Source organism: Passer montanus, unplaced genomic scaffold (assembly GCF_014805655.1).
Source record: "Passer montanus isolate IOZ18808 unplaced genomic scaffold, ASM1480565v1 scaffold154, whole genome shotgun sequence".
In the NCBI taxonomy this organism is placed as follows: Eukaryota; Metazoa; Chordata; class Aves; order Passeriformes; family Passeridae; genus Passer; species Passer montanus.
Genome location: NW_024362494.1, coordinates 230145 through 256913, shown reverse-complemented (window position 1 = coordinate 256913; position 26769 = coordinate 230145). Strand labels below are relative to the sequence as shown.

At 44.2% G+C, this 26769-nt stretch overlaps 1 protein-coding gene across 6 annotated transcripts in view; it reads right to left on the bottom strand.

Annotated features, from left to right (window-relative positions):
- Positions 1-26769, bottom strand: part of ASH1L (ASH1 like histone lysine methyltransferase) — a 62942-nt gene that overhangs the window by 5575 nt on the left and 30598 nt on the right. For 4 of the 6 annotated variants that reach the window (XM_039702199.1, XM_039702201.1, XM_039702202.1 and 1 more), the window contains 19 exons: positions 25548-25727; positions 23218-23312; positions 20204-20277; positions 18663-18708; positions 18327-18435; positions 16581-16787; positions 12758-12904; positions 11236-11344; positions 10904-11065; positions 10589-10683; positions 9923-10080; positions 7995-8153; positions 7540-7594; positions 7313-7445; positions 5245-5493; positions 4870-4956; positions 4034-4124; positions 1716-1854; positions 446-618 (listed from right to left, as the gene is read on the bottom strand). In XM_039702199.1, coding sequence (XP_039558133.1) covers positions 446-618; positions 1716-1854; positions 4034-4124; positions 4870-4956; positions 5245-5493; positions 7313-7445; positions 7540-7594; positions 7995-8153; positions 9923-10080; positions 10589-10683; positions 10904-11065; positions 11236-11344; positions 12758-12904; positions 16581-16787; positions 18327-18435; positions 18663-18708; positions 20204-20277; positions 23218-23312; positions 25548-25727 — 2468 coding nt within the window. The remainder of the gene's footprint in view (positions 1-445; positions 619-1715; positions 1855-4033; positions 4125-4869; positions 4957-5244; positions 5494-7312; positions 7446-7539; positions 7595-7994; positions 8154-9922; positions 10081-10588; positions 10684-10903; positions 11066-11235; positions 11345-12757; positions 12905-16580; positions 16788-18326; positions 18436-18662; positions 18709-20203; positions 20278-23217; positions 23313-25547; positions 25728-26769) is intronic. The other 2 variants (XM_039702204.1, XM_039702200.1) reach the window with 2 other exon arrangements.

The window sequence follows — 26769 nt, the reverse complement described above, 5'->3', positions numbered from 1 at the left end:
CTGCTCCAAGCCTCATCCAACCTGCCTTGGACACTTCCAAGGATCTGGGGCAGGCACAGCTTCTCTGTGCAACCTGAGCCAGGGCCTCCCACCACTCACAGGTAAGAATTTCCTGTTATCCAACCTAAATTGTCTCTTTTTCAGGTTGAAGTCATTCCCTCTTGTCCTGTCACTCCAGTTCACTTTCTTTCTAGCCCCTTCAGACACTGGACACCTCTCTTTCTGTAACCTCCCTTTCCATTACTACTACTGCTATCATTATTATTACTACAATATTTTAATTTATTCCAATCATGAAACTGTTTTTTTCCAACCCCTGGGTTTTAACTTCTTCCAGTTCCCTCCCACCCCAGGGGGAACGAGTGTCTGGGTAATGCTGAGCTTCCAGCAGGGGTTAAACCACCACAGCCAGTGCCCAAATGCTCGGGATGTGTTCAATGCTCACCTTTGCAGTAGGTGTAGAGGTCCAGCACACAGCAGGTCCCCACCACGGCCTCCAGGGGGATGATTTCATACAGGGGCACCCGGAAGAGCTCGTTGTGGTAGAACTTGCGAGACGGGGAATGGTGCGTTTCGTGTGGACGGAAATAGTGGTGGCCAAAGGCAAAGCGCTCCTCCCTGAGGGTGCAAGGGGACACAAACACCACTCAGCCAGGACACAACACACTCAATGCCCCCTGCTTTGTTTTGGGTTCCCTCTCTTGCACTTGGCTGTGATGAACAGCAGACTCACACAAGTGTTCCATGTCCACTGCCCACCCTCCTGGCGTGGTTTCCACGGGCACAGCAGACTGTGACTGGCCAGGGCACAGCACAGCTGTCACTGCACCACAATCTGTCCCAGCACTGAGGAAATCTGACGGGCTCTCTGAGGTTGAGATGACCCTGAGGTGTTAGGAAGTCTCTTTTCCCAGCCCCATGACCAAAGAAGAAGTTGAGGTTTCTCGGCTCTGCTTTTCAAGGTTGTTTATTTTCTCTTATCTAGAACATTCTTTCTCCATCCCACTGAGGTCTGTCTGGCAGGTTGGTTTGTGGCACACTGCCTGCCCTTGGGCTGGTGTCAACATTTTATACTAAAAACTACATGCACTTTATGTACAATAATTTTCCAATACCTATCACCTATGTTAGACAGTCTGTCTCTACTCTAAACCAATCCAGAAGTTTCATTCTCACAGCAGAAGATGGAGGACAAGAAGAAGGAGAAGAAGGGCAGGGGCAGAACATGCCCAGATTCCTCCATCTTGCCTCTTGAACCCTCATTCTAAAAATTCTAAAACCCCCAAAATTTTACTTTCTCACCCTGTGACAAATTAACTATCATTCTTGTCGAACTCTTGTGGCTTGTAAATCTTCACTCAAAGCTGGTAATTTTTTCCATGGGCTAAAATCAAAGGCACAGTGGTTTTGACTCTGTTCCAAGGTCTCTGAGCCCCTTGCCAGGATCTCAAGTCATCCAGGGCAGTCAGAGGAATGTCCTGGGCTCTGACAGAAATCCATCCATTTCTATCTCTGACCCTTTGCTTACACCTCCAACCTCACACGCTTCCACTGCGCAGCTGCGGAGCACAAGCTCCAGCTGGGAACTCCCAACCTCTGCACTTGCACCTTGCTCATTCCTGCATCCTTAAGGCGAGACTTCCAAGAAATTCCTGTGCTTTGGCAGGCAGGCCAAGGGGTTTCTGGCTCAAACCCAAAGGGTTTCTGGCACATACTTCTCGTTTTTCCAGAGTTTCTCGATGCGGAAGATGTCGAGCTTGTCGCGGTTGATGTGGGACAGCAGGCGGTAGGATTGCCGCACCGGGTGCCCGTCGGGGGTCCTGCGGCTGTCTCTCATCAGGTACACACAGTCACCTGTCCAGGGACACAAAGGACACACCTGTGAAGAGCCTGGCCTGAGCCCAGCACAGCAGAACCACGGGAAATAATCACAGAATAGTGAGGTTGGAAGAGACCTCGAAGATCATCAGGTCCAACCTGTGCCCTCACACCTCAACTTGACTCTAGCACCAATTGCCATGTCCAGCTTTTTTTAAACACACCCAGAGATGGGGATTCCACCACCTCCCTGGAAGAGCATTCCAGTACTTTATTACCCTTTCAGTGAAACGTATTTTCCTAAGATGCAAACTATCCCTTCCCTGAGGTAGCTTGAGACTGTGTCCTCTGATTCTGTCAGTTGCTGCCTGGTGGCAGAGACTGACCCTCACCTGTCTAGAGCCTCCCTTCACGAAGTTGTAGAGAGCAATAAGGTCACCTCTAAGCCTGCTCTTCTCCAGGCTAAACAACCCCAGCTCCTTCAAATGTTTATAATCATTGAAATGAACTCAGCCTAATGCTGGACTGTAAGGAATGACACAAACCCACTGCAGAACCTGCCAAGAGCACTCAGATGTTTTTAACAGAAGCTTTACAGAAAAACTACCCCCAACTTTCCATGTCCAGACTGAAAACCCCAACCTGTAAGGGATCAAAACCATGACAAACCACAGGACATGTAAACATGCCAGTCATGATTAGGAAAAGGTGTAGGAATTAGTGGTGGCCGCAATAAATCTGTGACAGAAAAGATACTTAGAGAGGAGGTTACTATTAAGAAAATAAATCCTGTCCTGAGAAGCCCCAAGCCTTTGGTTATTCCAGCAGAATTCCAATGAGATGTAGAGCTCAGGAAAGGTAAACAGAATGCAAAAAGGACTGAACAAACTGGCACCGCTGGCAATCAAAAAGTGTTTCCCAAGGACAACCCCTAAGCTTAAATTGATTCATTTTGCCCCATAAAAGAATTCACTCCTTAATTTCTCTGCTCTGACCTGTGAAATCCCAGAATGACCTTGGTTGGAAAGGATTTTAAAGACCATCCAGACCCACCCGCCTGCCATGTGCAGAGATATCTCCCACTTGACCAAGCTGCTCAGAGCTCTATCCCACCTGGCCTTAAGCATTTCCAGGGCTGGGAAGAGATTCCACTTCTTCTGTTATTTACCTAAAAATGACCTAAACCTGGGAGGTCCCAAGTCATAAAAGCTCCCCTGGGCAGGAGCAGAGGTCACACAGCAGAATGTTCTGGCTGGCAGCAGCAGCTGCTCAGGAGCAGAAAGCACAGAACAGGCAAGCCAAGGAAAAGCCTCCCTGTGCTGTCCCTGCCTTCCTGCTGTTTATGGACTTTCAGAGCCAAAGGCTACAGCTTTGGGGATTAATCCTTCTTCCCAGTATTTGTCTAATCTTTTTTGGAACCATTTATACTCTGACCTCTCCACCCTCCTGTGGCAAAGCTTGCCACAGTCCAGTCATGATTCTGTAAAAAAATCCTTCCTAGAGTTTAACTGTTGCCAGCTGATTTCTGTTTGTCCCCTCATTTCTGCACCTTCCTGAGCCACATTTCACAGACCTTCATCACTCACCCTCCAAATCACCTGGGCAGACTCTGTCCTCAGAAAAGATGACCCAGATCAGATTATCCCTGTTATCCTTGTTTTTCCAGGCAGTGAGATCCTCTGTGCAGTGGGATGTCAGAGCAGCACAGGGCAGGCAGACACCCCAGGAGTTACAGAAGGGCACAACCACTCTGCTGTTTTGTGCATAACAATTTCTGATACTCCCTTTGCATTTTTGACTCAGGGAGAACATTTTCTTCTCATGCTTCCATTAAATTACAATGACTCCTGGGGGCTGTTTTTGCTATTTTTTCCTCTGTTTTTGCATATGTGTAGTTATGGCTGTTTGCTTTCCATGGATATTTGGTGTTATCAATTACTTGTGAAAAATGAAAGTATTTTTGACAGGGTAATGCCACAAGTGGCAGCTTCCACTTGTGAAAAATGAAAGTATTTTTGCCAAAAGTGGCAGCTTCCACTTGGGAAAAACAGAAGTATTTTTGCCACAAGTGGCAGCTTCCATTTGGGAAAAATGGAAGCATTTTTGACAGAGTGATGCCACTAGTGGCAGCTTCCACTTGTGAAAAATGGAAGCATTTTTGACAGGGAGATGCCAGAGCTCCCTGCACACTGCTGGCCCCAGAGGCAGCACCTACCTTGGCGGAGCAGCAGATCATCCCTCAGGAGGCAGATGTAATAAACACAGCCAGGCTGGGCATAGTGGGGCCGAGGGATCATGGGAACCTCCTGCAGGGAAAAAAGAAAGGGAGCTGTGAGATTTATAAGATTGGAAGTAGTTGGTTATAGGCTTTTTGTTTATAAGGTATTATATAACATTCTGACCTAACAGGATGATGTTATAGAGTTTATTTTGGTTTTTTTGATTTATCACTTTTATTTATTTTTATTGTAATGTGGATATTTTTGTCTAATAAGGTCTTACTACATGTATGTAATATGTAACATATTACATATGTTTTTATTATAACATCTAAATTTTAGCTTATTTTATACAATTACATTATTACTATAATACAAAACTTTTTATCATCTTAATTAAGATGATATATATTATATATGTTTTTTAATCCATATATGTGTATATATATGTAATATAGGTATATATTTTCTTACTTAAAGTATATTCTTACTTACAACTACAGAACCCTAAGTTTATGTTTTTTCTATTCAATGTTTGGGTATTTTGCTTTCATATCAATTTAGGCTTCTTCTAAGGCTACAAATCAAACCCTCTTGAGCCTGTTAAGGTTTCTATGTTTCTGATTTCCACACCACCCTATGGAAATACACAGAGAAAAACTGAGAAAAAAACAGAGAAAAAACAGAGAAAAACTGACCCCTCATGGAACTGAACCTAAATCAAGGAAGCTCCACCAATCCCAAAACAAAATTCAAAACACAAATAGAAAACAAACCTCTAAGGAGCTGCTGTAGTTTTGTAAGAGTAATAGGAAGGAGAGTTTTGTTTTACCCTGTTCACAGCTCGAGGTTCACACTGCTCACACAGGTAGTGCTCAACGTCCGAGTTCACACCCATGCAGTCACAGTGCTGCCACACCTGGAAAATCAGGTACATCCCAATCACAAAATCCTGGCACAGATTATAGCTGCAAACTGCATTTTTCTCAACAAATATTAAGGAAAGCAAGAAAATAAGCGTCACACAGAAAAGTCAAGATATTCTATGAACTATTTCACACCACGTCAGCAAACAGACAAGATCTCCATGCAACAGAAGCGTCTTTGCCTTCGAGACTGATGTATTCATGAAATAAACAACTTTACAGCAACCCACAGCAGCTCACGTCTCTGAAGACCCAAGACCCAGCAACACCTCCATGCTCACCATGCACTTTTCACACTGGATCATGAGCCCCTCGTCCTTGTAGAGGCCGCAGATGCAGCGGATGACGTCCTCGTCCTTCTCGTGCCCGTTGTCCTTGTCGCACACCGAGGTCTCGCTGCTGTCGGCCTCGCTCGCCGTCTCGCCCACGATCTCGTCGATCTGCGCCGAGGCCTCGTGCCGCGCGTTGTAGTAGGCCTTGCGCAGCCGGCACACGTCCCGCCCCGTCGGGGACTTCCTGCCGTAGTATTTCTGCAAAAAACACAAAAAAACCCAAAAAAGCTTTATTTCCCAGTCCTGATCTGTTTAGCTCCTGTCTGTGCACACCTGGAAGGCCTGGTGGACTCTCCAGGTCCCTCATGACCATGGCCAGAATACCAGTAGGCTGCAGATGCAGCCGGCACACGTCCGGCCTTGTTGGGGACTTCCTGCCGTAGTATTTCTGCAAAAAACACAAAAAAACCCCAAAAAGCTTTATTTCCCAGTCCTGATCTGTTTAGCTCCTGTCCTGCAGATGCAGCCGGCACACGTCCCGCCCCGTCGGGGACTTCCTGCCGTAGTATTTCTGCAAAAAACACAAAAAAACCCCAAAAAAGCTTTATTTCCCAGTCCTGATCTGTTTAGCTCCTGTCTGTGCACACCTGGGAGGCCTGGTGGCCTCTCCATCACACTCATGACTCTGGCCAGAGTACCAGTAGGCCTTGCGCAGCCGGCACACGTCCCGCCCTGTTGGGGACTTCCTGCCATAGTACTTCTGTAAAAATCACAAAAAACCCAAAAAAAGCTTTATTTCCCAGTCCTGTCCTGTTTAGCTCCTGTCCTGTGCACACCTGGGAGGCCTGGTGGCCTTTCCAGGTCCCTCATGACCACGGCCAGAATACCAGTAGGCTGCAGATGCAGCCGGCACACGTCCGGCCTTGTTGGGGACTTCCTGCCGTAGTATTTCTGCAAAAATCACCAAAAAACCCAAAAAAGCTCAGGTGCATGGATGTGACACAGGCAGGGGAGGAACTGAGAGCAGCCCCGGGAGGAGGATTTGGGGTGATAGGTGACCAAAAACTCAACGTGCCCTGGCCCTGTGTGTTCACAGCCCAGAAAACACTCCTGTCCTGGGCTGTATCCAAAGAAACATGGGCAGCAGATCAAGGAAAGGGATTCTTCCTCTCTGCTCTGCTCTCTTGAAGGCGCCGTGTCCAGTTCCAGGGCCCCCAGTGTAAGAAGGACATGGAAACACTGGAGCAGGTCCAGAGGAAGCCACGAAGTTGCTGAGGGGACTGGAGCCAGGCTGAAAATGTTCAGCCTGGAGAAGAGAAGGTTGTGTGGAGACCTCAGACCTTGCAGGGCCTGAAGGGGCTCCAGGGAAGCTGGAGAGGGACTGTTCACCAGGAACTGGAGTGACAGGACAAGGGGAATGGGTTCAGACTGGAAAAGAGAGAATTTAGGATGGATATATGGTGGGAATTCTTCCCTGTTTGGGTGGGGAGACCCTGGCAGAGGTGGCCAGAGAAGCTGTGGCTGCCGCTGCATCCCTGGTAGTGTCCAGGCCAGGCTGGACAGGGCTTGGAGCAGCCTGGGACAGTGGAAGGTGTCATGTCCATGGCAAGGGGTGGAATGGGATGAGCTTTAAGGTCCCTTCCAGCCCAAACCATTCCATGAACCTGTGATTCAATGACATCTCATACTGAAAAACAGGGTACCCCTTCCAAAAAGGAATTAAAATTTCTTTAGATCAGCTATTCATGAGTGTCCTTGACCTCCTCTGTGACCTACGGCGCTCATGATTTGCTACTGAGCCCTCACCAGGAATGGATCAGCACAAGTTCTCTTCCTCCAGAATAAAATTCTTCGTTTACTCCTGTAAGACCATTAAAGGAGGGCACAGAAAAATACACAGAGAAAAACTGAGAAAGAAACAGAAAAATTAACCCCTCATGGAACTGAACCTAAATCAAGGAAGCTTCACCAATCCCAAGAGATACAAAATCTCAATACAAATACAAAAAAGCCCTAAGGAGCTGCTGTAGTAAGGAGCAGCTGTAAGGAGCAGCTTTCAGGCCAGACAGAGCCTCACCTCTGCATTCCTGAAGACCTTCAGCATGTCCCCATCAAAAGCTTCCACAGTTTTGTAGTAACCAGTCAGGATCTGCTTCTCAATCGTGGCGAGGTCCAAGGGGTCAGAGATCTTTTCGTAATAGTCTGCATTTCTACAACAGGAATGTTGGCACAACGTCAGGCTCAGCAGCAATTCCCACTGTGCAGATCCATCAGAGAAAGCAGCTCTGGGAAGGCAGAACTTACTTTTTCTTTGGGGGCAGGTTCAGGAGAGGAGCTGCCAGCGCCTGCCTGGAGGAGTCTGCAACAGGAACAGAGCTTAGTGACATCACTGGAGTGAAACTTCCAAAGAAAAGTAAATTACAACAATCAATCTGGGTTAAAAAAGGCTTTTCTGTTATCTGAGCCACAGGGAATTGAAATGTTTCTGCATTTCTAGATGTTGGTGCCTGTAACTGCAGTGCAGGTAAAACAAGGATGACAGTTTCTGATTTTTTCTGGAATTCTGAAAAATCAACATCTGCAGATTCTGGTTGTAAAGCAGGGGGTTGAGGCTAAAGCAAAGTGATTCTTGGTAAGGGAAGAAATTTTAAAAAACAGGAGTTATTTAACACCCTGTGTTTTTCCAGCATTTCCTATTCACAGAGCCCATCTCCAGAGGCTGAAAACACACCCAGTGAGATTTTTTAAAAGAGAATCACCTTCACCTTTGTAGGCTATGATGCTGTCACATATCTCCTTGAAGATCTGAGCCAGGCGGGCGGCGCGAGCCACCTCCAGGTTCTCCTCGGCCGCCGCCAAGCGCCGCGTCCGCACCGAGCGCGCCGTCTGCAGCGCCGAGAACTGGGTCATGAACACATCTGAGAGAGGCACACAGGGTCACCTCCACGTTACACACACACGGGATAACACTGGCTTCTTGCAAATAGTAAATGGGTTCTGGATGTGTAGTGTTAAAGTGACTCTGTTGTGAAGATACGGTTTTTATTTCTGTCGTTAATTAAGGTTAGACATAGTAGTGAAATAGCTGATATGTGTTATAGATCCATATTCTAATATTGCATTTTGCAAATATTAAAATGGATTCTATATGTGTTAAAGTAACTTTGGTGTTATGGTGTTAAAGTAACTTTGTTATAGAGTTTTTATTTCTGGTGTTAATTAAGGTTAGGCATACTAGTGAAATATAGCTGATATAAGTGAAATAGCTGACATGTGTTATAGATCCACATTATAATACTGGCTTTTTGCAAATATTAAAATGGATTCTATATATGGGGTGTTAAAGTAACTTTGTTAAAGAGTTTTTATTTCTGGTGTTAATTAAGGTTAGGCATACTAGTGAAATATAGCTGATATAAGTGAAATAGTTGATATAAGTATGTGTTATAAATACATATTATAATATTGGCTTTTTGTAAATATTAAAATGGATTCTATATCCATGGTGTTAAAGCAGCTTTGTTATAAAGATACGGTTTTTATTTCTGTTGTTAATTAAGCTTAGACAGAGTAGTGAAATAGCTGATATGTGTTATAGGTACATACTACAATACTGGCTTTTCACAAATATTAAAATGGATTCTGTATGTGTGGTGGTAAAGTAACTTTGCTATAAAGATATGGTTTTTATTTCTGTCCTTAACTAAGTTTAGACATAGTAGTGAAATAGCTGATATGTGTTATAGGTACATACTACAATACTGGCTTTTCACAAATATTAAAATGGGTGAGTGTCCCTGCATGGCTGGTAAAATTCCATCATCCATTGGGAGATGCTGCACCCAGGGGAGGAGCCAAGCATTCCTACCTGGATACAATCTGAGCTTTGGGACACCCCAGCAGCCTTTGCCTCCTGCATTCCCAGGGGAGCAGTGTTATTCCCAGAGAGAGAGCAGGCCCATCTCCAGCAGCCCTGGAGCTGCAGAGCAAAAACATTTCCATCTGTCAGAGCTGGGGCAGTTTTTTCTTTCTCTCTCCCACAGCCAATCCTCCCTCCAGGAGATCTCTGCTGTCCATGGCCACTGAGTGTCCCTGCAGGGCTGATCCAATTCCAGCATCCCATGGGGAGATGCTGTGTCGAGGGCATTAGCCAAGCATTCCTGCGTGGATCCAATCTGAGCCTGGAACAGCACAGCAGCCTTTGCCCACTGCATTCCCAGAGGAGCAGCTTTTTCCTGCCCTGCATTCCCAGAGGGAGAGCAGGCCCATCTGCAGCAGCCCTGGAGCTGCAGAGGAAAACTGCAGCCTTGTGCAGGATCCCTGCTCCAGCAGAAGCACAGCTGGCACTGCAGGAGGGCTGAGCCCCCATGGAATGGGACTGTGCCACCACCCTGACACACAGGGCTCAGCTCCTGCTCTGACTCTGCCAGTAGTTCTTTCTGTTTGTACTATTACATTTGTATCTTTATTTTGTCATTCCTATTCCCATATCTTTGCCCGAGAGTCTCTTAATTTCAAAATTATGTTACTTCAGAGGGAGGGGGGTTACATTTTCCATTCCTGCCTTCCTTAGCAGACACCTCCCTTGTCAAACCAAGACAAACACACACCAAGGTTGCAAGTTACTCATTCCAGGAGTGGATTGACAGAGTTTAACCCTTTGTGTCGGGGTGGCTGAGTGGCTCACCTGATTTGATGTTGCCGTCGTCGCGGCAGATCCCGTTCCAGCGCGTGTACAGAGACGAGCTGTGCATGCTGTCGCTGACGTGCTTCACCTCCTCCTGCTTCTGCCTGATCTTCTCCCAGTTCCGTACCAAGAACACGTGGTGTTTCAGCACGAAATTCCTGCAGGGATTAGGGAGCTAGTCAAGAAGCTCTTTTTACTGGAAAATTTATTTTTTACTGTAGGGGAAAAGCTGGATGTTCAGAGGTGTAACCTGTGCATTCTCAGTGGAGAGGAATTCCAGCCAGGCTGCTCAAGAACTCAAAGAGGCTTTTTATTGGAAAATTCATTCTTTAACATAGGGAAAAGCTGGATATTCAGAGGTGTAACCTGTGCATTCTCTCCTCAGTGGAGAGCAATTCCAGCCTGGCTGCTCAAGGAGAACTAAAACATGGTATTTACTGGAAAATTTATTTTTTAATGTAGGGGAACAGCTGGATATTCAGAGGTTATTCAGAGGTGTAACCTGTGTGTTCTCTCCTTAGTGGAGAGGAATTCCAGCCTGGCTGCTCAAGGAGAACTAAAAGCTGCATCCTCAGCAGTTTCAGGATGCCCCATCTTCTACAAGAATACATCAGTATTTGCCAGAACTCCATTTCTGAGGCAAATCCCCCTGAAATCAGCCCTTACCTTTCCCTGTTGGACATGGGCTTCATCTGCAGCTGAGGTGTCAGCCTGGTTGGGGTGTTCACACTTTCACTGGGTTCCTCAGGGATGTGGCCCCTCTGGAAAACAAGATTTTTCTGATAGACAGGAAAAACTGTGCCAAGAACTCAGCAAAGCAGTCCCTGAGACAGAACCTGCAGCAGTACTCTACTGTATTTCTGTTTCAAGTTTGGGTTTCTGTTTCAAGTTTAAAATTTATAAAACCACCAGTTTTTGGTCTGTGGCACAGACTCATTTCCCATCAACCTCACCCACCCAAACTCTGTCTTTCCTACTTACTCTCTTCTTTAGTTTGTGCTTTGACTTCCTCTTCTCTTTCGACCTCCCAGGTCTTCTGTGGGTGCTCACAGGCTGGTTGCTTTTGTTTGAGAGTCCATTCATGCGCTGACTTTTACCCCCAATTATTCCTCTGCATTTGTCAAAGCCACATTTGCAGAGTTGCTTTGAGGAAAAAGAAAAAATCCAATAAACCCCAAAGGCCTAGATTCTCTCTCAATATTAAAAATAACATTTTCTGCCTAATACAACACGACAGGTTTTGTTAATTTTTACACTTACAGAACTGTTAGGGCTTAGTGAGATTTTTCAAGGTCTCAGAGTGGGGTTTTTACCTGTTTTTCAACATTAAATGAGTGGAAGTTGTAGTCATAGGTGAGCTCAGTCCCAGCAGGCATGTCCTTCAGGGCATACAGCCCGATCCGATACACACCATTCACAGACCTGAGGGCAAAATACAGTCAAATACCCCCAAAATTCAACATAAAATCATCTTTGTGCACAGAGTGGCAGTGTTAGAGACAGGCAGCAACACCTCTGCTGTGCCCTGGCTAATGTTAAAAGGAGTTTTTAATGGTTCTTTTATTTATCTCTTACAATAAACTTTGAAAGCTAAAAAGTGAACACCACATTTAACATGGTGTCCCCACCCTCACAGGGAACTTTTCCTTCCCAATATTCCATCTAAACTGGCAGTGGGAAGACATTGCCCCTTGCCCTGTCACTCCAGGCCCTTGTAAATGATGTCTCTCCTCCTTTCCTGCAGCTCCTTCAGGTACCAGAAGGACACAATCAGGTCACTTGCAGTTCCTCTTCTCCAGGCTAAGCAATCCCAATTCTCTCAGCCTTTGCTCACAGCAGAGCTGCTCCTGCCCTCTAATTAATTTGGTGCCTCCTCCAGACCCACTCCAGCAGCTCCACATCCTGTGCTGGGACCTGGAGGCAGCTCTGCAGGAGGGGTCTCCCCTGAGCAGGGCAGAATCCTCTCTGTCTTTTCAATTATTTCATTTTGAGTTGGATTTTCAAATGTAAAACTTTACTATTGCTTAAATCTAGAATTATCTGGGAATCACAAGCCACTTTGATGTACAGAGTGTCTCCTGTTCCACCATCTGCCATTCCCCTGCAAATCAGTCACTACAAATCCCTCAGCAGTATTTCCTCCTAAGTGCTGGAATTCTGGCCCCTGATTGCCCAAAAAGTAAAAACAATTCACCTGTTGGATAAACAATCTCCAAACCACATTCCAAAGCAGCAAAACACAGGAGAAGCAGAGGAGATAATATTGCTTTCCTTTTTCTCTGAGGCTTCTCAGCTTCCCAGGAGAGAAATCCTGGGCAAGGGATTTTTCCAGAACATATGATGGTGACAATATTACACTAACACTATACTGTATTAAAGAGATACTATACTAAAGAGATACTGTACTAAAAAGATACCAAAGAGATACTATACTAAAGAGAGACTATACTAAAGAGAGACTAAAGAAAAACCCAAGACTGTCTGAGACAGTCCCACACAGCTTTGACCCAATAGGCCAATCAATCCAAACAACCATCACCAGATGTGTCTAATAAATACCAATGTGTCTAATCAACAAATCACTTTTGGTAAACAATCTCCATAACATATTCCACATATGCCAAACAACAAGAGCAGCACGTAGAGACAAGAATTGTTTTTTCTTCTTTGAACTTCTCTGCCTTCTGCAGGAAAAATCCTGGGAGAGAGAATGACGTCTCTCTGTGTTCAGAGAATGTGAATGCCACAACTCCCCTCCCTATTTTTAGATCTGACTCGCTCAGCTGAACCGGCTCTGTCTCTGGGTGCTGCAGGGAGCAGAACCCCTTTCCTCACCATTTCTGCATCTCACAGTTGGGGTTGCAGCTGTGGTTGATGAAGCGAGCCTCGTTGCCCATGCGGTAGCTGTCGATGACCATGCCGCTGTCCAGGTTCAGGCAGTAATGGTCACTGTGGTTGTGGTACTGCTCAATCATCCTGTTCCTGTGGGGCAACAAAGGGTTAATCTTGTCACTCTGCCTGTCCCCACACAGCACACGGGGAGTGGCAGTGAGAGCACATCTCAGAGAGGGTTTTTGTCCTGACTTGGAAATGGGGTGTGTGTTCTACTCCTGTCTATGGGGCAGCTCTCTGCTGTTCATTATGCAGTTCTCTTTCTCTCTTCCACAAACAATCCTCCCTCTGGGAAATATCTTCTCCAGCAGAAGCACAGCTGGCACTGCAGGAGGGCTGAGCCCCCACTGGATGGGACTGTGCCACCACCCTGACCCACAGGGGGACAGGGCATGTTCTGACTCTGGCAGTGGGGTTTTTTTTGGTTTGTACTATTGCATTTGTATTTTTAGTTTTCCTAGAAAAGAACTGTTATTTCTGCTCCCATATCTCTGCCTGGGAGCCCCTTAATTTCAAAATTCAGAGGGAGGAAGTTTACATTTTCCATTTCAGGGGAGGCTCCTGCCTTCCTCAGCAGACACCTGTCTTGTCAAACCAAGACAGCTTTGAAGAAAAAGCAATGATAATCTTTTATATTTTATAGAACCATGCACCTAGAGATGGAGGAAAACCATTATTGCACCTATTTTTCACCTATTTTTATAAGTCAAGGCCACTGACAGAGCTTGGGTTAGAATTTAGAAATTTGCTCTTGTGGAATGCTCCCTTTTGGGTTCTGCAGATTATTTGTACACATCTAATGGATGGAGGAGAAAATGCAAGTGTACATTCCTTGGGGTGTCTGTGCATGCACGTGTACACAAGCAGCCTCCTCCTGGGGAGTGGGCAGGTTCTGGAATCATCCATGTCCACAAGAGCACAGGGACAGGAGTCAGAGCTTATCTCTGCATGAGGAGAATGCAGCTGCCTTCTGTGGAGCTCTGGGAGCAGCAATCCCTCCAACCTCAAATATCCCACAGAGTTAACAAGACAATTTCTTTCTTTCAATGTTTCCATTGTTCTTTTTCTTTCACATCTCTCTTCAGAAGCCCTTGCCCCTTCCAGCCCCACTCTGCCCCCCAGTTCCACCTGGTGCAGCCCAAATCCTGCAGAGTTCTCATTTCAGATCCCATCACTTGTGGCATTTTGCATTTATAGGGTAGATGAGGCAGATGATCCATTTCAATCACCCCTCAATACTGGACTGGGAAAAACTTGGTTAACCAAAACCCCCAGAATTTTAAACCTTCCTTTTCACCCTCATTCTTTTGTTCCTGCCTGAGGATATCCCAACCACAAATCAGAATTTCAATCAGAATTTCCCAATCCAATCAACACATGCATGACCTAGAGTAGAATTTATAATTACTATAAAATATGTAACTATACTATAAAATTAATAGATATATAAAAAATATTATACCATAATCCCAGATGAGCAGCTTTCTTCTCCCCTGCATTCCCAGAGGAGCAGCTTTCCCCTGCACTGCATACCCAGAGGAACACCAGGCCCATCTCCAGCAGCCCTGGAGCTGCAGAGGAAAACTCCAGCCTTGTGCAGGATCCCTGCTCCAGCAGAACCACAGCTGGCACTGCAGGAGGGCTGAGCCCCCATGGGATGGGGCTGTGCCACCACCCTGACACACAGGGGCTCAGCTCCTCTTCTCACTCTGGCAGGGTTGTTTTGTATTACTGCATTGTTTATCTTTTTTTTTTTTTTTTACATTTTCTTCCCTAATAAAGAACTGTTATTCCTGCTCCCATATCTTTGCCTGAGAGCCCCGTAATTTCAAAATTAAAACAATTCAGAGGGAGGGGGTTTACATTTTCCATTTCAGGGGAGGCTCCTGCCTTCCTCAGCAGACACCTGTCTTGTCAAACCAAGACAGCTTTGAAGAAAAAGCAATGATAATCTTTTATATTTTATAGAACCATGCACCTAGAGATGGAGGAAAACCATTATTGCACCTATTTTTCACCTATTTTTATAAGTCAAGGCCACTGACAGAGCTTGGGTTAGAATTTAGAAATTTGCTCTTGTGGAATGCTCCCTTTTGGGTTCTGCAGATTATTTGTCAAACCAAGACAGCTTTGAAGAAAAAGCAATGATAATCTTTTATATTTTATAGAACCATGCACCTAGAGATGGAGGAAAACCATTATTGCACCTATTTTTCACCTATTTTTATAAGTCAAGGCCACTGACAGAGCTTGGGTTAGAATTTAGAAATTTGCTCTTGTGGAATGCTCCCTTTTGGGTTCTGCAGATTATTTGTACACATTTAATGGATGGAGGAGAAAATGCAAGTGTACATTCCTTGGGGTGTCTGTGCATGCACGTGTACACAAGCAGCCTCCTCCTGGGGAGTGGGCAGGTTCTGGAATCATCCATGTCCACAAGAGCACAGGGACAGGAGTCAGAGCTTATCTCTGCACGAGGAGAATGCAGCTGCCTTCTGTGGAGCTCTGGGAGCAGCAATCCCTCCAACCTCAAATATCCCACAGAGTTAACAAGACAATTTCTTTCCTTCAATGTTTCCATTGTTCTTTTTCTTTCACATCTCTCTTCAGAAGCCCTTGCCCCTTCCAGCCCCACTCTGCCCCCCAGTTCCACCTGGTGCAGCCCAAATCCTGCAGAGTTCTCATTTCAGATCCCATCACTTGTGGCATTTTGCATTTATAGGGTAGATGAGGCAGATGATCCATTTCAATCACCCCTCAATACTGGACTGGGAAAAACTTGGTTAACCAAAACCCCCAGAATTTTAAACCTTCCTTTTCACCCTCATTCTTTTGTTCCTGCCTGAGGATATCCCAACCACAAATCAGAATTTCAATCAGAATTTCCCAATCCAATCAACACATGCATGACCTAGAGTAGAATTTATAATTACTATAAAATATGTAACTATACTATAAAATTAATAGATATATAAAAAATATTATACCATAAATTATGTAATTCTATTAGAAAATAAATAATTAATAAAAAAACGTAACTATACTATAAAATTAATAGATATAATATATATAAAATATTATACTATAAATTATGTAATTATATTATAAAATAAATATTTATATATATATATATATTATATATGTATGTATCTGTGTGTGTATATATATATATATATAAATGAAATTATCCTATAAAATATGTAATTATGACACCAATACTGCAAGTTACTCATTCCAAGGGTCTCTACACTGGATTTACACAGAGTTTAACTCTCTGTGTCCCTAAAAATCATTTATGAGCCTTCCATGCTAAATGCATTTAGCAATTATAAGGGCAGATGATTAATTTTAAACACTAATCACCCTCAATACTGGGCTGAGAAAAACCTGGTTAACCAAAACCAAAACCCCAGAATTCTAAACCTTCCTTTTCAGCCTCATCCTCCCCTTTGTTCCTGAGGATATCCCAACCATGACCAATTAGAATTTGCCAATCTAATCAACACATGCATGACCTAGAGTAGAATTTGTAATTACTAAAAAATATGTAACCATACTCTAAAATTACATATATAAATGAAATTATATAAATGAAATTATACATAAAATATGTAATTATGACGCCAATATTGCAAGTTGCTCATTCCAAGGGTCTCTGCCCTGGGTTCACACAGGGTTCATGGAGCTGTTCACAGAGCTCCACTCTCCGTGTCCCCAAAGCCCCGATGAGCCTCCCCTGCTGCCGCAGCCCCAGCAGCAGTGGTACCTGAACTCCTGCTCGCTGACCACCTCGCCCAGGTACTCGATGATGAACTGGCCTGCCTTCAGGGGCTCCTTGGTGCGGATGCCCCAGCCCTTCTCCTCGGCCCGGAAGCGCTCCAGGCACTGCACCCACTCGTGCCGCTGGATGCGCTGGTTGCAGCACTGCTCCCCGCAGGGACACGTGTTGGGGGAGCACTCTGCGAAGATCATCCTGCAAGAGAAACGGCGTGAAGGGAAGGGAAGGGGCCCTGGGAGCTGTCATGTGCGGAGTAAAACCAGGAATGTAAAAATGATAGGAAAGTAAGCAATAAATGAAACAGGAAATAAAATAAATAGTAAATTGATATGTGAAATCAAGATATAAATACAGAAATCATTGCATAAATAATACATAGTTTATATATATATATATTAAAAATATATAAAATAATATACAATATTTATATAATTATAATTACATATCTATATATAATATAAATATATAACATATGCATTACATTATATATAATACATATTTTATATAAATATTATATTTAATATATTGCATTATATATAATATATATAATATAAAATTTATATATATAAATATATTATATATAATATTATATATTGTATATATATATATAAAATATATATAATACAAAATTATAGTAAATATATTAAATTAAGATAGAAATATAATTTAAAATATATATTTGATAAAACATAAAAGTATATATAATTAGATATAACTATAAATAAAATTAGCTATAACTATAAATAAATGTTTTAATACAAATATGTAGATATGAAAATAATAAGAAAATAAATAGTAAATAAAATAATAAAATAAAAAGTGAATCGATATAAATATGAAATAAAGGTATAAATATACAATCACATAAATAATACATAAAATAAGTTATAAATATAAAAATAAATACATAAAACTATTTACAATATATATAATTATAAATACAAAATGTATATAAATATATAAATAGAAATAATTTATATAAATTATATATTTATATAAAATATAAAATAATCTATAAATATATCATATATAATTATATATAATTATATATATTTATATAACTATACATATAACTATATAAAATGTATATAAATTATATATAATGATTTCTATTGATATATAAATCAACAATAAATCAATATAAAAATCAATTTATAAATCAATATAAAATCAGTATTATATATATTATGCATGTATGAATCAATAATAAATCAATTACAATAAAAGAAGTTATTCAACAACTAAAATGCTTCTTGTTTTTAAGAGGTAATGCACACACTGATTCCCTGCCCAGCCCAGGGGACAGCCCAGGGGGGGACACGAGCACAGGGGGGGACCTGGAGCAGCTCCTGTGGCTGCTCCACCACCCCAGGGCTGGAAGGAGCCAGAGCCTGGGGCTGAGCTGGGAGGGAACTGGTCTGACTGGGAGCAACTGGGAGTGTGTGTGGGGGGCCAGCAGTGACAATCTGGGGGAGCCAGAGCTGCTCCAGGAGGGTCCAGCTGGGAGGGAACTGGTCTGACTGGGAGCAACTGGGAGTGTGTGTGGGGGGCCAGCAGTGACAATCTGGGGGAGCCAGAGCTGCTCCAGGAGGGTCCAGCTGAGAATTTCCCTCCCTGTGATGATGCCTCTGCTGCTGGGGTGCACCCAGCACAAGTGTGCTCAAGGAGATGACAGAATTATTTATTTCACACACGTGATTCCCAGGAGATGATGAGAAATAATCCATTTCTAACCTGTTCAGGCAATCCTCCACACAGCCCTTCCCACTGTCATCCTCTGGCTTCTTACAATTGCAGGTGGTGGCCTCGTAGCCAGACAGAGGTTTGACATCCACATAGACATCTGGAGAGAAAAAAAATTAAAAAAGAGAAAAAACAAACCCAAACAGGGAAAATAATTCTTTTCAGGTAAAAAAACAGAGCTGTTTATTGACAGTATTTTCATTCCAATCAGTAAAATAAAAAAAAGCAGGTGGAAGTGTCTTTGGTAGGACAAAGAGCAGGACAGAAAGGAGGGTGTCACATGAAAATTCCACAGTGATCACAGTTTAGTAATAAGATTTTACTTACTGGAACGGATTTTTTTATAAAGTGGGACATCTGGCTTTTTATACAACTGAAAGGAAGAGAAAGAAAATTTTAATACATTGCATAAGTGCATCTGTTATTCAAAAGGATCAGGGAAATTATGTTCTGTACATAGGCAACTGTTCTGCAATCATTACTAGAAATCTGTGTTCTCTTCTCTAGGCTCAGACTGCATTAACAAACAGGTCCCAAAAAGGTCCTGAATAAGTAGAATTTGGGCTTGCTGAGACAGTGGAGCAGTTTGTTCACCACATTATTTATTCTGTGTGCCCAGAGCAATGTGGCAAACAGCTGTCCTGAGGACAGGCTCCTCTGAACAGGGCTTAGAAGAAGAGGAATTCTTTATACCTACTCTGGAGAAACCAGCTTTGGTGGAATCACCATGTGCCAATGCTTAAAAAAGCGAAAACAAAAAAATCAAGGTGCTGATTTACCCAAGTGACTCGATGACCTTAAGGGGTTTTTTGCAATCTAGAGGATTCTGGGATTCTGTAAGAACTGAGTACAGGTGGGAGCCCTGAGAAACGCGCATTCATCTTCTCTGCAGATGGAGATGATGGGAAGGGAAAGGGGAGCTTACAACTCATAATTTCATATATATTCCAGCCTGTCAAACAAGCTTTAAGGAATATTTTCCAATTATTCTCTATTTCACACACATTTCCTGCACTAAGAACCTTCCCTCAGTGACTCCTGTGGCCCAGACATCTCCACACCCCTGCACAGAGAAATTCCTCTGCAAGGCCCTCCAGTATTCCAGGCAGAGCTGGAAAATGTCAAGAAAACAGATTCCATGTATTTATTACTTATAAAATACGGAACAGATGAGACAGGCCATCGTTAATATATGGCAAGAAAGTGTCCTGGAAATGTCCCCAGTGCTCCTGACTTGAGGATCAGATTGCAGGGGTGTTGGAGAGCAGCTGGAGCCACAGCACCTGGGAATGTGCCCTGCTCATTTCCACATCTGAGGGGAGATTCTCCCTTAAATCCTGTGGTAAATCACTTGGTGAAAACATCTCAGGCAATAAAAAAAATCCTATTTTTAAGCTTGCACATATTTAAAGCTCTTTAAAAAAGAACGAGACTGTTAAACAGTTTCTCTTCTTTCCTCAGTATGAAAATTTCAGCTTGCAAGTGAAAAATAAATTCCACTCTGCTGGGATTGATCCAAGAAAAATAAAGCCTGAAATTTCTCAGTGCTGCTGGCAGTACATCCCAATTCTCCCGAGGCGTGTCTGAAAGCAGCTCCCCACACAGACTGCCAAAATAAAAGTCTGCAGCCAAATTAATGACTTCTGTCAGGGCAGAAACTCACGGGGTTGCTATTTTGCAGGAGATGGAAAAATGGGAATTTTCAACATTAAATACACATGCAAATCCCCTCTCACAGCTGGGATGTGTGAACAGGCTCTCTCTGAGTGCTGCTGTTTCCTTCTGATCCCAATCCTGGCAAACCCCTGAGTGCTGCTGTTTCCTTCTGATCCCAATTTTGGCAACCCCAGTGCCATTTTATCTCCTACCTGGTTGTGTTTCCACTGCCAGAGGATGTCGTAAGGCAGCTGGAAGTCGATTCTCTTTTGTCTGAGGTACTTCCCTGAAAGCACAAAAGGGTTTGTAAGGGGCACACACTCACACACACATCCCGAGAGTGGGAGCTGCTCCCAGGCTCTGGCAGGGCTGGAAGGAGAGGGGCAGCAGCCTCAGAGAACATTCTGGAAGTCAGGACAGGCCCAGGGAACCCCCAGGACACAGAACTGGGTCCTGCTCAGAGGGGACTCTGTGGGCAGTGAGGGATGGGAGGAGCTGGGTCAGACCCTGCCACGGGCAACCCTGGACAGCACTGACCACAGCACTGACCACACCTGAAATAAGTGATCACAGCACTGACCACAGCACCGACCACACCTGGGACAAGTGATCACAGCACTGACCACAGCACCGACCACACCTGGGACAAGTGATCACAGCACTGACCACAGCACTGACCACAGCACTGACCACACCTGAAATAAGTGACCACAGCACTGACCACAGCACTGACCACACCTGGAATAAGTGATCACAGCACTGACCACAGCACTGACAACACCTGGGACAAGTGATCACAGCACTGACCACAGCACTGACCACACCTGGGACAAGTGACCACAGCACTGACCACAGCACTGACCACACCTGAAATAAGTGACCACAGCACCTGGCAGAACTGACCACAACCCTGTGACAGTACCACAGCCAACCCTGGACAGAACTGACCACAACCCTGGACAGCACTGACCACACCTGAAACAACTGACCACAACCCTGGGAAGGTACCACAGCCAACCCCAGACAGCACTGACCACAACACCTGACTGAACTGACCCCAGCACCTGAAACAACTGACCACAGCACTTATCAGGACTGACCACAACACCTGACAGAACTGACCCCAGCACCTGAAACAACTGACCACAGCACTTATCAGGACTGACCCCAGCATTTACCAGGACTGACCCCAGCACTTACCAGGACTGACCACAACACCTATCAGGACTGACCACAGCCCTGTCCTCAAACTGACACGTTCTCCTGAGTTTTCCTGTGCACAACCCAAGACCTTAACACCCACGGCAAGACCTGCCCTGCCCACGCAGACTGGTAAATCACAAAATTGTACTCAAAGAAATCAAATCGGTTTTGAAAAGAGTCTCCCAGCCTGTTCCCGTGACCTTTACCAGAAGAGATTTAAGAATGAATTCAGACTTGGCAAATACATTCCTAGATTTTTTGGAAAGGCTTCAAGGGGATCTGTATTTTCAGCAATAACTGGAACTCGTTTTAGACAGGAGTTCCTGCTTTCACTGCAGATTTTGGCTCCATTCTTTCATTCCCTGTCACCCCTAAAGGACACAGAGCCATTACATCATTCACACCAGTCCCGAGGGCTGACACTGCTTAGCTCCAGCCAAGACTCAACATTCTCTGATCATTTTGCTGGAATCCTGTGTCACAGACTGCAGGGAGCACAGTGCCTAAGATGAGGTGTCAGGCCCAAGCTGATTTTTTCCCCCCAGCTTTTCTAACTGTTAACAAATGCCTTTATACTCCTCCAGCAATGCTCTGCGGGTTCATATAAATTCACATGCATACCCTCACCACTGGAAAATAAAAATGGTAATGTTTTCCTTACAATTTACCCCTAAATTACTTTCCATTTTCAATGCCTTATTCATCCCTAGCAGGTTCCAGGAAAGAGCTAAATCTGCTGGGAATTTGCTTTCACTTCTATGACCTCAGCAGGCCAAACAAAAGGCTCTTTCAGGTGCCCTGGCACCGTGCCCCCAGCACAGGGAAGGTCCCCCCAGCCCTCCCTGAGTGGCACCAGTGCAGTGCCCTGGCAGAAGCCCAGTCCTGGTCACTGCTCTGGGGTTAAACCATCCCCAGGCACCCCAGCAGCTGCAGGGCAGCACCAACAGTGTGGGGTTGGGAACCTGGAGAACCTGGTTTTATGAGCCCATTCAAAAAGGAGCTGAGCAAGGGAACATCTTGAAGAATTTAAATTGTCACCTTCAGCTCTGAAACCTGTTTTGTGGCTCCTGGTTCTCACAGATCTGTCCAACTGCTCTGCCTGGCTGTGCAGGGAGCCAGAGTTCAGTTGCAGGAGACAAAGCAGTGACTGTGTTTGATGGGACAAAGATTCCTGAATTCCACAAACCTGCTGGGCCTGACAGGACTTGCAGCAAGAATCACAGCACTTCAAAAGCTGAAACAATTACCTGAGAATCAGGAAATTACTCAATCCTACCAAGGTTGAACCTGGGGAATGGTGAGAGCTGCAAACAGTGGAGCTCTGGACCATCCCCCCTGCCCCAGGAGCAGCAACCTGAGCTCCATCCCCTCTGAGCACACGGGACAGACCTGGGTTATGAAGTGTTCAAGGCCAGGGTTTGGAGCAACCTGGGCTATGGAATTCCATGGAACAGGGTGGAATAAGATGATCTGGAAGGTCCTTTCCCACCCAAACCATTCCGTGATTTTGTGAAATCCTAAATCCTAAATCCCATTTTTTTCCTACCCGAGACCAAAAAATGGGGATGAAGTAAAACCAAAGATAACAGCAAAGCTTTTAACTCTTCCACCCTTTTTTCCCTGTGTAAAGACAGACACCATGAAGTGCATGGGGACACAGGGGAATTTATCATTCCATGCTCAGCTTTTGGGATTTAAATGGTCATAACTGTCTGTGGCTATTCTGCTGTAATTTTACTTTGAGCTGGAGACTATTGCTCTGCATTTCATCCAAGGACTATCACAGCTAAAGCAAATTCTCAACTAGAATGGTATTTTCTGACACCTAAAAAAATCAAGAGCAATGTTTTAAGCTAAAAAAAGCCTCTCAAGATAAACTGGGGAACACAGAGAAATGAGCTGGCAAAGTTCATGTGCCAAAAATCACCAGTGACCTGGCAAGGGCTAAAAACCAGAGAAAAGCAGAAGGTCCCCCAGTGCCACATTTGTCTCCCAAGAATGAAAATAGAGATGAGGTACCCACCAACGTGGATAGGGGCTGGGAAGAGCCCGTGCTCGTGCTCCCCTGGGGTGTATTCCAGCTTCTCCTTCTTCAGCTGGATCAGGCGGCTCTTGGGGCTGTGGAGAACAGGGACAGAACCAAAATGTCACACCAGGGATCATCTGGCACTTGCAAAATTGTATTTTCTGCTTTAGTTAAGGCACAAATGTCTGGAGCATCAGGGAGAAGAGGAATAATAAAAATGGCCAAAGAAGTGCTCTCCAGGCTGCCTGTCTAACACTGATCCCAGCCCTCCCACAAGGGGTTTTTTCTCCATAAATGTTTTTTCTCCATAAACATCCACTGACTTTAAATGCCCTGCATGTGATATAAAAGTAATAACCAAAGCTACACAAATAAAAGAGGACCAGCAGGTTGTATCTGGGGGTTCTGCTGAGGAACTGGACACGTGACACATGCACAGCCCTGCTCTCCTAAGAGCAAACATTCATCTGCTGCCCTTTAGGAGGTTGTTCATCAGGAAAGGCAGGAAAAAGAACAGAAATCCAAGTTAAAAAAGCAATGAGACATGCCTTTGAAGAAAGAAAAATAGGAGAATGGAATTAGAATGGTTGTATGGGTCAGGCAGGTGGCAGCTCTCTAATCTGGTGTTTATAAACATCTCCTCCTGGCCAGCAACAAACCTTGGGAAATAGAATCTGATGTGGTTATATTTAGAACTGCAGTCCTGCAACATTCAAAGGAGACTTCTAAATGTTAAATATACCAAAGATTAAATGATACTGAAGCCTACTGAAGTTTTTTAAGGGATTTATTTTAAGAACTGGACAAGCAACAGAAAGATGGCTGAATACAAAAAGTGATATTATTGTTTAGTAAAGGGAAAATGTAAGCTGAAAACAAATTCTGAGATACAGATATCAACAACTGGAAATACTTAGGAAGAAATTCTTCCCTGTGAGGGTGGGGAGGCCCTGGCACAGGGTGCCCAGAGCAGCTCACCCCAAAGCCAGTATCAGAGCAGGGAAGAACTCAGCACATGGAGCTACAGGCAAAGGGAAGCCAAACCAGCCCTGTGTGATTTGTGACTTCCCCCTGAAGAGCAGAGCAGGAGCAGCTCCAACCTCTGCTCTGTGTGAGCAGGGCCAGCACCCCAGGGAATGGCCAGGGGAGGTTTAGGATGGATTTAGGAAAAGGATTTTCCCCCAGAGGGTGATGGCACTGCCCAGGCTCCCCAGGGAATGGGCACAGCCAGAGCTGCAGGAGGGGTTGGACACAGCTCAGGCACCAGGGTGGGGTTGCTGGGCTGTGCACAGCCAGGAGCTGGACTCCATGATCTTTGTGGGTCCCTTCCAACTTAGGAACACTCCAAGTTCCAAATATTTACACTAAAGAAAAGGAGAAGACTCTCTCAGCTCCTCCTCTGTGGCAAGAGATGAAACTGTGAGATGTGAACTGTGTACAGCAGTGACAGATCATCCAAGTGGCAAAGTTTAACACATCTCTTCAAAACAGACAAAACTCAAGTGGCCTCACTTTGCTCAGACTGAGAGCTTTGCTTCTTCCTCAGTCTTGACCCTTTCATTGATTCCTTCACTACAGACAGAGACTGCAGCAGGAGCAGCTGATAAACTGCACTGGCATTTCCCAGTGGTCTCTGGAACATTCTGGAGTGGTCTGTGACATAGTGAGAAGGTGCCAAATTTTCTCTCTTTTCAATGTGTCAGATGATATTGGAACAGAAGCACAAATTCCTGACTTCAACTGATTTGTTCAGATGGCATTAGAAAACATGTGTGACTACAAGGGAGGTGTCCACATTCTAGTGGACACCAGGCTGCAAAGGAACCAGTGGGAAAATAAAGAAATGCTGGATTTTTCTACCCTAAACATCTCAGAGAAAATAGAGATGAACTTCACTGAGCTGTGAAACGAACTGGGTGCATTGCTGAAATTCTCTCACACAGAAGATGCCCAGTTGTCACCACTCAGTGAAAACAGGGACCTCATGACCCCTTCTCTGCACACACTGAGCTCAAATCCTGCTCAGAACCTGCACACATCCAGCTCCCCCAGCACCTGGACTGCCAGGACCTTTTAGATCTTGAATAAATCTCTTGCCTTCTTCCAAACTGATAACCAGAAACACGTGCAGACTGCTTGAGGCTGCCTTCTGACTGGGGTCACATTTTACATCCTCACTGACAATTACCATCACTTAATTCTCCACAGGCTTCAATTAAGCTGATGGTTTTGTTTCACCTACTCAGAGTGGCAGCTCTTTATGGCTCTAGGTGAAAAGAGAGTTTCCCCTGGATTACCAGAGAGCAGTTTTGCTCTGTTTTACTCACTCTGTTGTTTTGTAGACATCAGAGTAGAGCCCAGCTTTCTGGTATTTCTTCTTTGGGGGTCGAGGGGCTTTCTTCTCACGCTGGGCTAGAGGAGGCACAGGCTGCTCAGGGGTTTCAGGTTCAGGTGGTTTCCCAAGGGCCTCATGTGGGCTGGGAGGTTCAGCTACTGTCTCAGAGAAACTGGAAGAAAAAGTAGAGATAAAAAAATCCCCTTCCCATTGAGATCATCTCACAGTATTTCATTATTCCTCTCTTGAACCTGGTCAGCAGAAAAAGTTAATGTTTCCGAATTTCTAGGTGACTCAACTACTTAAAAAACTACTTAATGATCATGATTGTCACATTCATATTTTCTGAAAATTCCTTTTACCCAAGACTTTTCTCCTGAGAAGTTGAGAAGCCTCAGAGAAAAAAGAAAACAATATGATCTCATTTGTTTCTCCTGTGTGTTGCTGTTTTGGAATGTGGTATGATTGTCACATTCATATTTTCTGAAAATTCCTTTTACCCAAGACTTTTCTCCTGAGAAGTTGAGAAGCCTCAGAGAAAAAAGAAAACAATATGATCTCATTTGTTTCTCCCGTGTGTTGCTGCTTTGGAATGTGGCTGAAAATTATTTATCCAACAGGTGATTGTTTCATTAGTTTCTTGTGAATTGTTTTGACTTATTAGCCAGTCAGGGTCAAGCTGTGTCAGACTCTGGGGAGAGAGTCACAAGTTTCATTATTATCTTTTTAACCTTCTGTAAGTATCCTTTCTGTATTCTTTAGCATAGTTTAGTTTAGTATTCTTTAATATAATACAGTATCATAAAATAATAAATTAACCTTCTGAGGACAGGAAGTCAGATTCATCATTCCTCCCTGCCACAAATACAATACACGACCAAGTGGGGGTTAAGCACAATCATAAGAAAAGTATGGTTCTTTTTGTGATATTATTATTACAAAAAGAATGTTGTTTGTACTGCTAATGTTTATCCTTGGAGCTGAGTAATTCAGAAGGCAGCTCTTGCTCTCTGTTTTGCACTCCAAAACCAGCACGTGGTAACCCTTTCCTGAGCCTTCAGGAGAGCCACAGAGCAGCACTCAGCACCCATTTCTGGAGAGGAACCTCCTGACAGAGTTTGTGTATTGATGGCTTTGGGGCTGAGTGTGAGATGATGAGATCAGAGAGAGATTTTGGTGTGTTCCTTTAGCAGTGACTGCACAGGTGCAGCCCT